Here is an 18,237-nt window from a genome sequence, read left to right as displayed (position 1 = left end):
ATTTATAGGGTTACGATGTGTAATATGTTATGTACATATGTACCAGTTCTTAGTATTGATCACTCCATGTGTGACCGACGATTTCATTTATACAATAGGCAGAGGATGGGCATATGGGCCACCTGATGGTGAGTAGTCACCAAAGCCCATAGACATTGGCACTGTAAGAAATATTAACCATCCCTTACATATGTATGCGCCAACATCGGGAACTAAGAATTTATGTCCCTCGTGACTGTAGTTATACTGGCTCACTCACCCTTCAAACCGCAGCATAACAATAATAAGTACTGCTGTTTGGCGACAGAATATCTGATGACTGGGTGGTATCTATTCAGACGTGCTTGTACAAAAGCCCTATCACCAAGAAGAAGAGACAGTGTTTGACGATATGAACAGCCAAAGTTACTAGCGTAAGGGCCGCCAACATGGAAATCCTCGGGGGAGGTCTTTGTCCAGCAGTGGATGTTTTTCTGCTGATATGATGATGATGATTTTCTATACTAATAATATCATTATGAAACTAACTCTGTCTGTGTGTCACGCTTTCACGGCTAAACCACTGAACCGATTTTGATGAATATGGTATAAAGCGAGTTCAAACCCCAAGGAAAGACATACATACTTTTTCATATTTAATACCTATCTCTATTCCCTCATAGGGCTATTATACTCTTTGTTACCGATATATACATTTATGGTGTTATTGAGCCCATGCGGGCACACACGTTTATTACGTTAATAAATTGTTTCAAATACATTATTACATCACGAATGCCTCAAGTCAATTTTTATCTCCGTAATCTTTACGGATTTATATAATCTTTATGTAAATACTACATAGCCATATATAAATATCTAGTAAACTATTTTTGATAATGGCTTATCGGCAGAAATTGCATTCTCGTAGTCATGGGTCCAGGAAATGACATAAGATTCCCTATACCTCCCCAATCAAAGTTTCATGATGATCAATTCAGCAATTAACAGCTAAAAGCGTAACAAACAAACTCAATTACTTGACAACTTATGTAAAGGTCTACTAAATATATATTTATCAATGTTTTAGGTTAATTCTTATTATTATTATTATATACATTATATTTAAGTGTTTAAACAAAGCTCCATATCACCAACAAGAAAAGAGAGGAAAGTCGGTTTATTCAAAACGTCTTTATATACTTACTGTCCATTAGATACCGTTTGTATATTTTCTTATTAACTTGAAACAGAGAAATAACTTGAAGAGCTGTCGTTCTATGTAGGTAATAATTTTAGCTCTAGATGTTCTAATAATATTTACATAGAATGAAAAAGTGCGCTGATTAGTAAATATTAACAACACCGAAAATTGTCCCCTATTGACCTCAACACGACCTATTGTTATGATCTTTATACTGGTGGTGGGGCTTTGTGCAAGCTCGTCTGGGTAGGTACCACCCACTCATCAGATATTCTACCGCAAAACAGCAATACTTGATATTGTTGTGTTCCGGTTTGAAGGGTGAGTGAGCCAGTGTAATTACAGGCACAAGGGACATAAAATCTTAGTTCCCAAGGTTGGTGGCGCATTGGATATGTAAGCGATGGTTGACATTTCTTACAATGTTAATGTCTAAGAGCGTTGGTGACCACTTACCATCAGGTGGCCCATATGCTCGTCCGCCTTCCTATTCTATAAAAAAAAAAAAAAAACAAACCCAAAATCTTGTCAGCGCGATTCAGAAACGCAAATTGATTGTACAGCGCCATCTATCGGTGTATAATACTTAATAGCTATAGCGGCAAGTACTCACCCATTAACACCAACGAAGGTCTCCTTAGCTGTCACACCATTAAAATGCACTCGATTTTCAATCTCACCATCAATCAAAACATCTGTCATTACGAAATTAATTATCTCCTTATTTAAATGCCGCCTCAAATACTTTATTTCACTCAAAACTTTCTTGTCTATGAAACTGTCGTTACTCACTTCGTGTCTATGCCTAAATTTCAAATCACTTTGGCTAGAGTTCGAATGTTCTAAATTCAAATCGCTGTCAATGTCACAGTTTATCGAACCTAGCAGGAGGAGGAGTAGAGCTGGCGACCGGAGCATTTTCTTCCACGCTATTGGTGACTTTTTTTTCGCTTTCGGAGACTTCAACTCCATTGCTGATCTGAAAAAAGAAATTATTATATATCTGCCATATTTATCATAACATTAAGAGACTACGTTTAATATAATACGTGCAATTTATGTAGACCAGTCTGGGGGAATATAGATATACTACTTATTTAAAAAGTTACGATACGTTTCCGATTCTATTCCGATACGTCGACCGAATCGCAATCGTATCGTTGTTAATAAATAAATAAATAATATCCTGGGACATTATTCACACACGACCATCTGATCCCAAACTAAGCAGAGCTCGTACTATGGAAACCAGACAACTGATATACTACATATACTACTTTTCTTTTGTAAATACATACTTATGTAGATAATTACACCCAGACACAGGATAAACAGGCATGTTCAAGCAAAAAAAAAACCTTCGGCGTGAAAGGCAAGTGTCTACCAACCACGCCGGCCAACCTACCGGCTACCAACCGGCTCGTCAAACGTTACACGGCAACGATTACGTTTCGATTCGATTGCGATACTTTGTTAGTAGTTACTCACACGAGGCCGACGAGTTTTTGAGAACAGCGTGGGTTGTACGTTCTCGTTTGTGACTTTCGTTGATCTAGTTAGTAGCTAAAAATGTCGCGGACTCTCAGAACCTGGGTTCAAATCCTGGGTCAGCCCAATAACTTTACTGGATTTTATAAGATTGACAGTTCTGGACACCTTGACAGGTAACATATTAATTGAAAAGATTGTTTCACCTTAAGCCAGCCGTGGGACATTTACAGGTGTGATTTTTTCTGTTGAGGAATTCGCACAAACTCGGAGGTGGAAGTTGACTGTTTACATTCCTCGTTCCGAAATCGTTGTTCCTGCGCCTGAGTTCATTCCGTGTCGGATTGCCATCCCATTGGATTATGAGAGAGAGAATATATAACGCACTTATGTTTACACTATTATATATCCACAAATGACTGGTTTTTCTTGATTTCTGACGTCATCGTCATGTTTTTTTTTAATATGTTATTAACTATTTAAATGCAAATTATTATAACAATACAGTGATTCTGTCGACGTGTGTTTAATATTTAAAGAACGTCACGTAATATAAGCAATCATTATTATTATTATTTAACAAATTGTACTTAATTATAATTGAAAATATTCACTTTTATCCAATGAATATGAATTTGTGGGGCTGGATTTGAAAAATTAGTTCCACGGTTGTGTGATACTAAAAAAATCATAAAAGATCTTTCTAAGAAGCCACATTTCTGGTAATCCAAGAGCTGGCAATTATTTAGCCCAAAAGCTGAGTCTAGCGTTGTAGAGAGGCAATAGTGCCAGCGTCTTGGGTACAATGCCACAGGACAATCTTTTAGGCGTGTTTTTGCTTTAAATTAGTAATGTGTATTTTGTTCTTTTTATTTTAATTTGGAATTTCATAAAGACTTAAGTAATTATAATTGTGTTCTTATCAATGTTGTTAAATATTTTTAATTGGCAATTTTTTTTTGACTCTGAATCGATTTTAGACTTTATTGCAGTAATAAAAAACCTATATATATATTATTTATAGTTCCCGGTGTCAATAATATATTAAAACCTTATGGACTTTTACTTTAAAAGTATTTACAACGTTAGTATATAAGCATTTAATGCTCTGTATTAAAAAAAAGTGAACCATTAATGGTGATAAAATTGTAATTAATCATTTTAAATAAGAAATACCTGTTCGTATATATATGCTTGTTAACGCACACATATAGTAATTACAGGCACAAGGGACATAACATCTTAGTTCCCAAGGTTGGTGGCGCATTGGCGATGTAGGATGATAACATTTCTTATAATGCCAATGTGTATGGGCGTTGGTGCCCACTTACCATCAGGTGGCCCATATGCTCGTCCGCCTTCCATGACAACGACTTATTTCGACCTAGCTGCGATGTGTTGTTTTGTTACTGAGTTTGACTGACTTTTGTTCCCAACTGATGGCGCACTGTCGATGTACGGAATGTTTAATATTTCTTACAATGCCAATGTCTATGGGTGATGGTGACCACTTACTATCAGGTAGCTCTTTTGCCGTACTATCATTGGTGCGCCTTACTGTTATATAACAGTAACAGCCTGTTAATGTCCCACTGCTGGGCAAAGGCCTCCTCTCCCTTTTTGAGGAGAAGGTTGGGAGCTTATTTCACCACGCTGCTCCAATGCGGGTTGGTATAATACACATGTGGCATAATTTCAATGAAATTAGACACATGCAGGTTTCCTCACGAAGTTTTCCTTTACAGTTAAGCACCAGATGAATTATAATCACAAGTTAAGCACATGAAAATTCAGTGGTGCTTGCCCGGGTTTGAACCTACGATCGTCGGTTAAGATTCACGCGTTCTAACCACTAGGCCATCTCGGCTCTTACTGTTATATATACGAGAAATATTTAAATAATATAATGCAAGTTTTATCAAATATCAAATATTTTATAAATCACTCGATTAGATAAGTGTGTCAAAACTTTACCCCAGATATTGTGATAAATAATACGAGCTAACTAATGTCGTATCTCGCACGTGAAATGTTAACCGACTTATTAGCCGCCCCGGTTTCGCACGGAAAGAAAAACGGTCTATATAGAATGTTTTTATCTTAATACGGCGGCCAATTTCAAGAGAGATTAGCCAACTACGCAGGAGATATTATAGTGCACAAGTGTGTGCCAACTAACAAACAGGTGTACTTTATTCCTTAACTCTCAAAATCCGATGGGACGGCAATCCGACACGACCGGAAAGAGTTCAGGCGCAGGACCAACGGCTTTAAGTGCTTTCCGAGACGCGGGAGTGTACACACTCCCAACTTCCAGATTCCGGGCTGCTACTGAGAATTTTCTGATAGAAAAACCAAATAACTTTTTATTGACCCCGACCTGGGAATTGAACCCAGGACATCCAGTTCTGCGGCTTTACATCAAGCCACTAGACCAACAAGGTAGTTAAAAACATAAAAATCTATTGGTGTACGCGCCAGTAAAACAGTCGGCATCATTTTTTCCATCTCCAACAATCATCGCCATATTTCAGACAGTTTATACAAAATATTAATGAATTTTACACTTAAACACTCCTTATGAATCACTTCGTCTATTGGCGAAAACCGTATGAAAATCAGTTCAGTAGTTTTTGAGTTTATCGCGGTCAAACAGACAGACAAACGCGGTAGAGAAGTTTGTTTTATAATATACAGTGATAGGCTTAAAGGACCTTACGGTTGTAACACCTCTTCTTCCCACACGCGGGCGAAGTAGGAAACTAGTACAATAAGTCTAAGATATATGTTTCATAGCGCTGCATACCATTTACAATCGATGGTAAACCGGTTTTATTAACGTTCCGTTATCCGAAGACTCGTGACGTGTAAGTTAACGCGTTATACTGAATCTATTAATTATATAGTTCGTTCCGGCTCCGCTTGACGTTTTCAAGTTACAACTTAAGTTTAATTTGGTCAGTTGTGTTGTAATACAGGTAGGTGGACGGGTACATGAGCCTGATGGTTAGTTGTCACCAGCGCCCATAGACATTGGCGATGTAAGAAATATTCCGTACATCACCAATTTACTTACCATCAACCTTGAACTAAGATGCTATCTCCTGCCTGCTGTATTGACTCACTCATCATTCTAACGGGAACACAACAATACTCAGTACTGCTGTTTTGCGGTAGAATATCTGATGAGTGGGTGGTACCTACCCAGACGGGTTTGCAAAAATTCCTACCACCGTTAGTAAATCAATTAATTTTCTTGAAACAATACACATGTTTAGTTACAATATTTATAACTGTACCGCCTGTGAATGTCCCACTGCTGGGCTAAGGCCGCCTCTCCCTTTTTGTAGAGGTTTTGGAGCTTATTCCACCACGCTGCTCCAATGCGAGTAGTTGGAATACACTTGAGGCAGAATTTTGGTATTATTAGGCACATGCAGGTTTCCTCACGATGTTTTCCTTCACCGTCAAGGACGAGATGAATTATAATCACAAATTAAGGACATAAAAATTCAGTGGTGCTTGCCCGGGTTTGAAACCACGATCATCGGTTAAGATTCACGCGTTCTAACTACTGGGCCACTTCGACTTTTCCTAACCGACATATATATAAATAATTAAATTTTATATATATTATATATTTTTGGATGTTTTGTTAATGTAAATATAATACAAACATATAAAAATGAGTTATATACAATGAAGACGAAAATTCTTCTTAAAATACTATCGACGTTCCCGTCGGAAGGTATCCTCAACGGGGAGTACCCCGTTGAGGATACCTTCCATCAACATGTTAAATTCAACTATCCCTGCGTTTGAATCCACGATTGCTTAAGCTACCATAACCACTGAGCCCCACGTCTGCGTTGGAATGCTATATTTGAACTTGAATTAATATGTATTTGTGATGACGTAATCGACCAATTTTTAAATAAACCTGTCTATATATATACTCTGGTGGTAGGGCTTTGTGCAAGCTAGTCTGGGTAGGTACCACCCACTCATCAGATATTCTACCGCAAAACAGCAGTACAGTATTGTTGTGTTCCGGTTTGAAGGGTGATTGAGCCAGTTACAGGGACAAGGGGCATAACATCTTAGTTCCCAAGGTTGGTGGCGCATTGGCGATGTAAGCGATGGTTAACATTTCTTACAATGCCAATGTCTATGGGCGTTGGTGATCACTTAGCATCAGGTGGCCCATATGCTCGTACGCCTTCCTGTTCTATAAAATATATATATAAGCGAAATATCACTCATCACGAGATCTAAGCTATCCGCCCGATTGACTTGAAATTTGTCACAGTTACTCCTTCCCCAACGTAGACGCTTAAAGAACGGTTTTTACGGAAATCCTATCCGAAATACATTTTCCTTCTTATCAATTCGTGCGAAGCTAATCGTTGGCTAGTACATATACATATATAAGTTATCAATTTCGCTTATATAATATTAATTATAACATATCTGATATAATAAAAGTGGAAGGATTATTCTAATCTGATGATATTGAAGTATTTATAAAGGGTTGTATTTGTCCTGCGATAACTTTTTTTTTTATTTATTATTTCTTTTTCTATTCTTGACAAAACCTGTTAAAGTCTTAATACCAGTGCAATGTATCCGAAACCGAAACAGCCTGTGAATGTCCCACTGCTGGGCTAAAGGCCTCCTCTCCTTATTTTGAGGAGAAGGTTTGGAGCTTATTCCACCACGCGGCTCCTATGCAAGTGCAATGTATATGAATAGATAAATAAATTCCATTCAAATGAAAGTGTCACGTCTTAACATAGCATCTTAGTTACCAAGGTGGCGCATTAGCTATGTAAGCGATGGTTAACATTTCTTACAACGCCAATGTCTTTGGGTGTTGGTGACCACTTACCATGAAGTGGCACATATGCTCGTCCACACCTACCTTTACAAAAAAAAGTACTCAATTGATCACTATGAAATTTTGTAAACATTTCTTAGTTCCATAATGTATATAGGGTACCTAACTTGCTCCTAACTTGCGGGAAAAGCCACTGACGAAAACTAGTGTTTATTATTGAAAGACAACCAGAATATAAATAATATCGATGCCTTGGTCAAATTTTAAAATTAAAAAAAAAAAACAACTCGTGTGGTAATCAACAATGGTTGTGATGACGTTCGCTGTCGAAATGCGTCTGATGCTGTGTCTGGTGAAACGTCGAAAAAGTATATTTCAGTCAGACGTTCAAGCATTTAAGGATCTTAATGTTTGTCCGTTCGTTTTCACTATAATAATAATGTCCTCCAGACCCGGGAATTGAACCCAGGACCTCCGGTTCTGCTGCCTTATATCAAGCCACTAGACCAACGAGGCGTTTTCACGTTGTCTCTATATTTTCGTGTCAAGAGCATTAGACATTGCATTTTGCACACTTTCTCAGTTAATGGACAAATGTTTACACACGCTAGTATTTTCCTGGCATTGGAATAGGCTAAGTTAATGTCCGGTTTAAGTCGACCTTCAAATAATTTCCACAAACAAAACGAAATAGACCACAGTGCTGTTCTGTACTTCATCACTCGCCCGTGAAATGTTGACAAACGATTTATGGTGATATACTATTTTGACGCGTAACAGTAACCGCCTGTGAATGTCCCACTGGGCTAAGGCCTCCTTTTTCGAGGAGAAGGTATGGAGCTTATTCCACCACGCTGCTCCAATGCGGATTGGTGGAATACATATGCGGCAGAAATTCAATAACATTAGACACATGTAGGTTTACTCACGATGTTTTCCTTCACTAAACACGAGATGCAAATTAAACACATGAAAATTCAGCAGTGCTTACCCGAGTTTGAACCCACGATCGTCACATTCACGCGTTCCAACCACTGTTATAATCATTATGTTCAATGTCACATATGCCTTTCTGTCATCACGACCGTTTGCGGTGAGTTTTTTCGAGTTAGTTCTTACAGAATAGCCGTACAGTTTCTTGATTTCCCGGTAAAATGTTTACTATTACCGAATACCAGGAATGAGTTTTACAACACCAATGACGAATTTTCCTCGATTCCTCATGAATCTATTTCAATACTCGATTACAATTGACGTAAATGCAAGTGAGATTTTCTTTTGCGGTTTTACTATGAATTAAATTCCTTTTAGAAGTGTGCGTGAGCACGCGTTGATGTGTAAGTGTGTGTGTTTGTCAACTGCCTCTGATATCTACTGGGTTATTATCAGGTTGAACGGAAGTCGCTATAGAAGCCAAATTATAAATGACAGTATATAGACATTCAAATACTGTAATATATTGATTGCCTTCCCAGGATATATTAGCCGAGTACTGCACAAGTGTGTGCGCAAACACAAGTGCACTTTCTATTCCTTTATAAAACTGGAAATAATTCATTGGTAATGTGAGGAACGGTAAATATTTCTTATAGCGTTGATGTGTATACCATTGTACTATTTACCATTAGGGGATCATAACCCACCAACCCAATTAAAAAAAAACGTCTTACATACATAGGTACATGAAATATAAAAACATTACCTTTCTTTTTTGAAGTAAATTAAAAATATTATTATTATATATATACAGAAACGTTGAAATCTGTTAACCTTGAAATTATATTTTATCATCGCACGAAAGTTACGCTACTTATCTGTATCCAAATTCCTAATACCTTCGTCCAATAAACCGTAATAAAAAAAAAATATAAAAATAATATCACGTGGCTTGTATTTAAAAACAGAATACTTAATTATCCTTTACCTAATTCCAAACAATACATGAAGCAATGTACGGTTAATATTTATTTATACGGACGCCATTACGAAATATGACTTTTAATCAAATTACACGTATCAAAGAACATGGATGTGATTGGAAATGCCTCGTCTACACTAAACGGTACAAGCCTAAGATTAAAAATTGAGCAAATTTATAAAAATATATTAAATTATTTCTTTCTTTATAACAGATGTGTTGCAGTGTCAATGTTTTCTATTAATTTATTTTTAATGATCCTGCATGTTTTCAGTCGATATAACACTATCAGGATTATAAGCGTTCGTTGTGAGCATGGAAGAAACCTTGTTACGTACGCAAAAACTACTTTATATCTTACGAAAAGACAGTGTTATGAAGTCAGGGTGACTTAACACATAGCCTGACTATCTTCCCATCCTTTCCTCACGCGCAGTAGCTGCGAACGGAAGCTGGTGGATTTTTTTCTTTGTGTAGACATTTTGTCAGTATTAGCTAGTAAAATGAAAGCACGTAGAGCCTATGCCTGAAGTACTACAAAAACTAGAATAGAATAGAATAGAATATGCTTTATTGTACACCAAAAGAGTTACAGAACCATTTTAAACACAAACACAAAAGAAACGAAAACTATTTTGTACAAAAGGCGGTCTTATCGCTAAAAGAGCGATCTCTTCCAGACAACCTTTGGGTGAAGGACATGAAATAAATAAATAAATAAAGCGGTAAGGAGGTGTGTGAATCATCTCAATTTTTATTTTTTAAATAAATATAAATATATATATATACACAGTACTTTATAACAGATAGTCCCTATCTATTTCAAAACAAACGACCCAATTTTGCTCAATCGCATTTCACGGTAAACATCTTAGCTTTTTCCAATTGGGATATCGATCAGGGGTGCGACATTTTGCATTATATAAATAAATTCAGAATATATAATGAATGACAATTGAAACTGGCGTTTCATCTTCTTGAAAAAGTAGAAGGACAAGATTATATTTATGTAAGAAGCGATTTCTTTTAACGTGCAAACAAGCTGGAGTGGAAAGTGACTACCACCGCCCAAGAAAAACTACAATATCTTCAGACCAATTCTACTTTAACTGTTACGAAACTTACCTGATTCAATTAATATAATAATAATATCCTGTGACATTATTCACACACGGCCATCTGATCCCAAATTAAGCAGAGCTCGTACTGTGGAAACCAAACAACTGATATACTACATATACTACTTTTCTTTTGTAAATACATACTTATATACATAATTACACCCAGACTCCGGACAAATAGACATGTTCATGCACACATATTTCTGTCCTGTGTAGGAATCGAAACGACAACCTTCGGCATGAAAGGCAAGTATCTACCAACCGCGCCAACCGGCTCATCAATTCCAATCCAACTCTGACTATTCTATATTTATTCGGATCGGAACTGAACCGATATGATGTTGACATATACAGTTATGTTAAAACTTAATTGTTTACTTTTATACCAATAGTCGATAATTAAATTAAAAAATATGAAAACGGATACACGGCAACGATAACGCTTCTATCCGATTGCGATAACATAATGACAATTTGTTAGTAGAATTGAACCCCCAGAGGAATTGCAGGTGCGTTGCCTTTTGCCGAATGGCTCTTTTCTTAACCGCGGCTACAGTTGGTCCTGTGCATATTGGAAATCACCAAAAGATCGCTGTTGAATGCCTGACATCGACGTGTTGAAGGAATCACTCACCCAATCCTGAAATGTTTTAAGACATGAAATGGTGGTACGCTATTTTGATGCGTTATCCTTTAAATATTATATTTATTTTGGTCAAAATTGTATCACTATCCGACGTGTGACCGATGTGTTGCTGTGACCGAGTTTGTTTCTTGTTGTCTGAACAGAAAAGTTACTACGATTTCGTTTTGCCTTCATCCGATTGTGCTTCGTCACCCATTTCTCGTGTAAAGCGAATCGTATGACCTTGCAAGTCTAAAGTAGTAAATTACATTAAACGCGCTCAGCGGATGGAATAAACAGCGGAGCGGATCGCTGATAGTCGATTGATTAGCATTAGGCATTGCTCGACACGTTTAAGATATTTCAAATTGAGAAATGCATCGGTACTAATGATAATACCAACTGTTTTTTTTATCTTCCAAAATATCGAAACGATGACGTCAGAGCTAACGTCACGAACATTTGCACAATGCGGTCCAATTGAAGTCGCGACTTATTTTTTACATATTAAGTCTTTGTTTATACTGTGCTACCTACCCAGACGGGCTTGCACAAAGCCCAAGCTATCGACATTCCTATCAACGTTTTCCTAACTATAAGGTCTGCATACTATCCGCTTGATATCTCGTCTCTAATATATGATAACAAGAAGTATTTATACATTTTCCTAGTGAATATCTCACAACAAACCGATGACAATTACCGTAATTGAACTTGCGATGTATTTATTACATATATCCATATATATGTTTTGGTTATTACTCTGTGACGTAACTAAATTTTTTATTTAATATATTTTTACAGCAAATTACGCATCAATAATATATAATAATAATAAAGACGAGATAGCCTAGTGGTTTGAACGCGAGCATCTTAACCGATGATCGTGGTTTCAAAACCGGGAAGCACCACTTAATTTTCACGTATTTGATTTGTGTTTATAATTTATCTCGTACTTGACGGTGAAGGAAAACATCGTGACGAAACCTGTATGTGTCTAGTTTTCTGAAATTCTGCCATGTGTGTTCCATCAATATGCATTGAAGCAGCGTGGTGGAATAAGCTCCAAACCTTCTCTAAAAAAGAGGAGGCCTTAGCGCAGCCGTGGGACATTACAGGCTGTTACTGCTTACTGAGTAATGAATCGAATTTTATATGTTACTTAAAAATCTAAATTTTTTATTTAATATACATTAATATGAATTAATAATCTAAAATGAAGTAAATATTTATTATGTAACTCAATGCTATCTGTTTCATGTTCTGTGACCTCTCGCCTCACACACCTCTCTCATGAAGAGGCGTGACACGGACACGCGGTCAAGTGCATAGATAATAAAATAATCGTCGCTTTCGCGCGCTAATTAATTTTGACATTTGTTTTTTTTTTCAATGAATCCAGCCAGTATTGTGATTGCCAGATATGAAAATGAATTTTAAGATGTGACTATTTAATTATATATGTAACTATGGAAACTATGTACAGTCATTTTTATAATATACACATTACAATTTTTATAATATACACATAACAAAATACACATTACAAATTTATAGCAAAAACACGCCGTCTAAAAGATTGTCCTATGGCATTGTACCCAAGACTCTGGTCCAAGAAAAATAAGCGTCTAAATAGGCGCCAGCTCTTGGGTCACCAGAAGTGTGGACCAGTTTCTTAGAAAGATCTATTAAATTTTTTTAGTAACAGACGACCTTATGTTTCAAAACTCAGCCCCGCAAAATCATATTCGTTAGATAAAAGTGAATATTTGCGGCGCTTGAGTATTTGAGCAACCTCACTGCAGCCTGCACTGGCTTTTAAAAATAAATAATTATAAAGTAATAGTGTATAATGGAATAAGCTCCAAACTTTCTCCTCCAAAAAAGGCAGAAGAGACCTTTAGCCCAGCAGTGGGACATTCACGGGCTATTACGGTAGTGTATAATTTCAATGAATATGATCTCGATATTTTATATCAAATTGTGTATTTTTTGTAAAAACAATTTAAATGCCATTTCTTTATAATTACTTTTGTAAATATACGTATATACAAAGTTATCACTTGAATATTTATCATTGGCTCTGCATACTTTTCAAGGTTTTATTGAACTGGCAATGTTTGTGTGTTTGTTTGTTTCGGTCTTGTAAACTGAAATAGAACAACTTCCTCTCATCCTATGGTTGAAATTTTACACGTTGATTCCGTTTTTTTTTTTGTAGGCGGACTGCCAAATGGGCCACCAATGGTATTAAGTCACCTCCATAGACATTTGCTATATTTGTAAGATATATTAACCATTTCTCACATCGCATCATTTACTGGTGGTAGAGCTTTGTGGAAGCTCGTCTGGGTAGGTACCATCCCCTCATCAGATATTCTACCGCAAAACAGCAGTACTTGGTATTGTTGTGTTCCGGTTTGAAGGGTGAATGAGCCAGTGTAATTACAGACGTAAGAAACATATTAAAACATCTTAGTTCCCAAGGTTGGTGGCGCATTGGTGATGTAAGCGATGGTTAACATTTCTTAGAATGTTAATGTCTATGGACGTTGGTGACCATTTACCATCAGCTCGTCCGCCTTCCTATTCTATAATAAAAAATATCGCTAATACCCCACCAACTTTGGGATCTAAGATGATATGTTCCTTGTGAATCTAGTTACACTGGCTTACTCACCCTTCAAACCGGAACATCAATATGCGATAAGTGGGTATTATCCATGTGGGTTTGGACATTATCCTGCCACCAAGTAGCTGCAGGCCCAATGTATTTTTACGCAAATTTAAGCGGCAATTTTATATGCAGAAAACATAAGTGTTACTTGTACACGTTTAACGAGTGGTTAGTTAATTATTGCTGTCTCCTTCTTTCAAATGTCAAATCAATAATGGCAGAAAGATATAAATCAATGTTTGACAGTCACTATGCACGAAGTTTAAGTAAGGCCGTTAAAGTTAATATGATTATTTATTGTAATAAGGATTAATATTGACTATTTATAAGTATTACATTGAAGTTGCAGGTTTTACGCATTTTAACCGACTTCAAATAAGGTGATTTTGAAATTGTATGTTTATATTGATGGCTTTTATTTAACTTGCAAAATTCAGGGGATTTCCCTATTGGCCGAGTAGGGCGGCAAAACCATACTTGTCTTGTACTATACAAGCAAAACCCGACAGATGATATACGACCTATCATATATATTTTCCTATATATTTTCCTGTGTATACCAATTGTCATGTATATGATGAACGGTGTATAAGTTCATCTGCAGCAATATCCCGCAACGAATTGCAATAAAGTGGTTGATAAGCTTCTTTGTAAATATATTTGTAAAAATATTTTTAAAGTTTCATAGTGATTGGACAAACAATTGAAGATTATAAGTATACTATTTCGGATAGGATTTGTGTAAAATCCGTTCTCAGTGAGCGTCTACATCGGGGAAGGAGTAAGTAATTGTTTAGGAGATCTCGTGATGAGTGATATTTCGCTTATATATAGATATATAAAGACAGAAATAGGGCAAGTCCAAACCGTCTCTTCAAAAAAAATAGAGGCATTAGCCCAGCAGTAGGACATGCTCAGGCTGTTGATAATAAAAAAATATACTTAGTAGAATATGACCTAAATTTTGTTTATATACCTCTCTTACTCCTTCATATATAGGGTTTTTTTTAGAATGTAGTTCATACATAGAAAAACTCAACAAAAAACTCTACGTATAAGCGAGTGTTAAGTACATTTTTCTCTTTCTGGCATCATTGTATTGATATTCGAAAGAAGGCGACAGCATTGTTTAATTAATCAGCCGCTTAAACCATTTTTAATTAGAATTTACACCAAAATACAGACTAACGAATGGCTGACAGTAAGACAGCTTATGTACTAAGTATAATAATAATGTCCGGATACTTAAAATTTGGAGCAATAATACACAAAAAAAACACCATATAATTTGGCTGTATGATGTATATATCAAGAAATTCGGTCTTCGTGTGGGAAATATTCTTAAATTAAAAAAAAAAAAACTACTAGGTTTTTCCCCAAGAGAATCGCAATTGCAATTCAACGGGAAAATGATAGTTGATATATAATATATTGTGTGTAACATAAAATTGAATTGATTTGCTTATTGATTATCAATATTGTCATAGATCTACCCTGATGGTAGATTCGGAAATGTACACCTGAGAACTGAAAAGAACCGGCGAAAAAAAAACAGCTTTTTTATTATGGGTAGGCGGACGAGCATATGGGCCACCTGTAAGTGGTCGCCCATAGACATTGGCATTGTAAGAAATGTTAACCATCGCTAACATCGTCAATGCGCCACCAACCTTGGGAACTAAGATGTTATGCTTATATCACAATTTAATTAATTTAAATAACAACGAAATCATTTTTTTTTTGTTTTTAAAAACAACGCGACGGTTCCAATTTGTTGTATTTTTTATGTGAAATTTCGGCTTTATTCTGGAAAGACATACATATATACTAAGCTTAAAAAGTACAAGTTCTACAAGTCAACTACTACTTCTCATCTATCTAATTACAAAATTCAAATCAAAAACAATACAGAATATAAATAAATATTTAATGTGTAATAAAAAGTGAATTTGACAAAATACGTATTTAAACGTAAAAAACTTAAGCGTTGTATAAACGGTTTTTTAATTGAAACAAAAAATAAATACTTTCCTGTATTTTTGTAACGATATAGATAACCACAGATAAACATACAAATGTGTGAAATAAAAACAGATTATTATTTATAATAATTTTACCTTCCTCGTTTCATTTCACAAGCACTAATAAATTATATGTCATTAAGTATGTTACGTTTAATTTATTTGTTTTTAAATTAATTAATCAATTTAAAAACTTGCTCTAAGATAATAATTGTTTTGAAAAGTATTCAGTAATACTTACGATCATAGATTTTCCTGGTTTATTCAATTGTATGTTATTATGTAAGTTTTCTAACTTTAGTACGAAATTTCGTTATCCGGTCAAGAACGGAATTTTCAATATTTTAAATAATAATTTATGAAATTTTCTAATTATAATCCGATTTCAGTTTTTTTTTTTAACTCAATAAGTGCATTCATTACAATTTAAATGTGCATTTAAGTATCCACACAAAGTAATTAATATTAATTACTCATAATTAGTACTTAAATAGTAAAAAGGGCTACACTTCTGTTATATTATTTACATAAAATAAATATTAAAATTTAATAATTAGCTTGATCATTTTCAAAGCTATTACAATTATACCATAAGAGGCGTTAATTCGAATTTCGAATGCAGGTTAAGATATTTAAGTACCTGTCCTTAAACGCAACATTAAAAAAAAAATACAACTCACCTTTCAAGAATTCAGCTTTCAAAGTTCACTTATGCAACTTGCATTTTACACGAAAATCACATTTAATCACTTCCCATTTAAATATATTAAAAAAAAACACTTCACTTTAAACGATTCAATGAATTAAACAATTAAAACGTTAGTACACATGAGATGTTATATTCGTAAAAGTTTTGAACACAATGTCGTAATTTTGGCGCGATGTTTCGGCGCGAAAATTCACACACCCTCACTCGACAGGCGCTCGGCCGATACTAACCTAACTTACCTAACCTGAATGGCTTATGCCAGCGTGGTCAACGTTTCGTATGATCGAGATTAAAAAAAAACAGTGTAACTTTCGCCCGCGTATTTTCTTACCTGTTTAAAGCAAGGTTTACAAATTATATATTGCTATACACATGGGAACCAATAATATTTACGTATGTTATAATTTTTTTTGATTTTGTAAAAATGTAATTAAATTTGATTTAAATATTAAAAAAATATATATTTAATTTAAGTTCTAGAATTGTCCAATTCAAAATATGTATATCGTAATACGTTCAATACTTTTTTTTTTTGTTACCTGTTCACGGCTTTAAGAATGCGATTAAAAAAAGTGGTTCAATCTTTCATATGATAATTCATAGCAATGTTTACAAAGAGAAATTGTGATAGCAATTAATTTAACAACCTAAGAGATAATTATTGTGAAAGGAAAATGCTATAATAATTATTAATTATTAAATACGATATGTAATCGTTTTTTGTGGCTGAACATATTTGTTGTTAACATGTGCACTAAAAAAAAGTTATATGTACCTCCTTCCTCATTAATAAGATTACCAGCATAAAAAACATTAAAGTTTTGTTATTTTATTACTGATCTGATTAACTTAACTCCAAAATCCAGTTAAATATATGGAATTGCTGGGTACATACAATAAAATACTAATATTAACAATATAACAGTAAATTAAGAGTAATTATAGAAAAAAACGTCTTAATTCCTATGTTGTTACCGCCAAACAGACAAACTTAGTATTGTTCCGTTTTGAAATATGAGTAAGTAACTACAGGCACAAGGGACATAACATCTTAGTTCCCAAGGTTGGTGGCGCATTGATGTTTTCACTACAATAATCGCTTACCGGCCATTTGTCACCTACCTATTTTTAATTAAAAAATAAATAACGAATTAGTCTATTATTGTTAGTATAGGTTTCTTCTAGGCAAGCTACATCCTAGACCGTGTCTATGGTTAACGGCCTGATGTTGAACGGTCAAATGCTGGCCTTTTAAGCAGAAAAAAAAAGTTTAAATATTATTGTAGTTCATGACTGTTTTATTCGACATCTTTCCTCTTGTTATTAATATCTTATTTCATTATTATCACAGATGTTCGAAGATCTGCATGTGTCTGCTGACGCGGAAATATTTGACATATGTTGAAAACTTGCTTCCATAATTCTAGCTAATATTATAAAGGCGATGTGTTTGTTTGTTACGCTTTCAAAACTTAACTGTTCAACTGATAATGATGAAATTTTGCATACCTGTTGTAGAAGGAGATAGACTATCTAATACCTTTTTATTGGTTTTTTCTTTGATTTATTAATTATTGAGATTATCAAAAATAAAGCGTAAGTATATATATACAATGATTAATCAGGGACATGACTTCAACGCCTTTTAAAAAACTAAT

The 18,237-nt window shown here is 35.0% G+C and overlaps 1 protein-coding gene across 4 annotated transcripts in view; it reads right to left on the bottom strand.

The window, feature by feature from the left end:
• The window catches only part of LOC126779581 (uncharacterized), a 72,213-nt gene extending 55,420 nt beyond the window's left edge, over positions 1–16,793 (bottom strand). For all 4 annotated transcript variants that reach the window (XM_050503698.1, XM_050503697.1, XM_050503701.1 and 1 more), the window contains exons 1-2: positions 16,551–16,793; positions 1,797–2,162 (exon numbers count right to left, since the gene is read on the bottom strand). In XM_050503698.1, coding sequence (XP_050359655.1) covers positions 1,797–2,155 — 359 coding nt within the window. In that variant the 5' untranslated portion in view covers positions 2,156–2,162; positions 16,551–16,793. The remainder of the gene's footprint in view (positions 1–1,796; positions 2,163–16,550) is intronic.
• Positions 16,794–18,237: the final 1,444 nt, after the last annotated feature.

The sequence above is a fragment of the Nymphalis io genome, chromosome 29, assembly GCF_905147045.1.
Source record: "Nymphalis io chromosome 29, ilAglIoxx1.1, whole genome shotgun sequence".
In the NCBI taxonomy this organism is placed as follows: Eukaryota; Metazoa; Arthropoda; class Insecta; order Lepidoptera; family Nymphalidae; genus Nymphalis; species Nymphalis io.
Note: the sequence above shows the minus strand (reverse complement) of the source record. Positions and strands in the feature narration are given on the sequence as shown.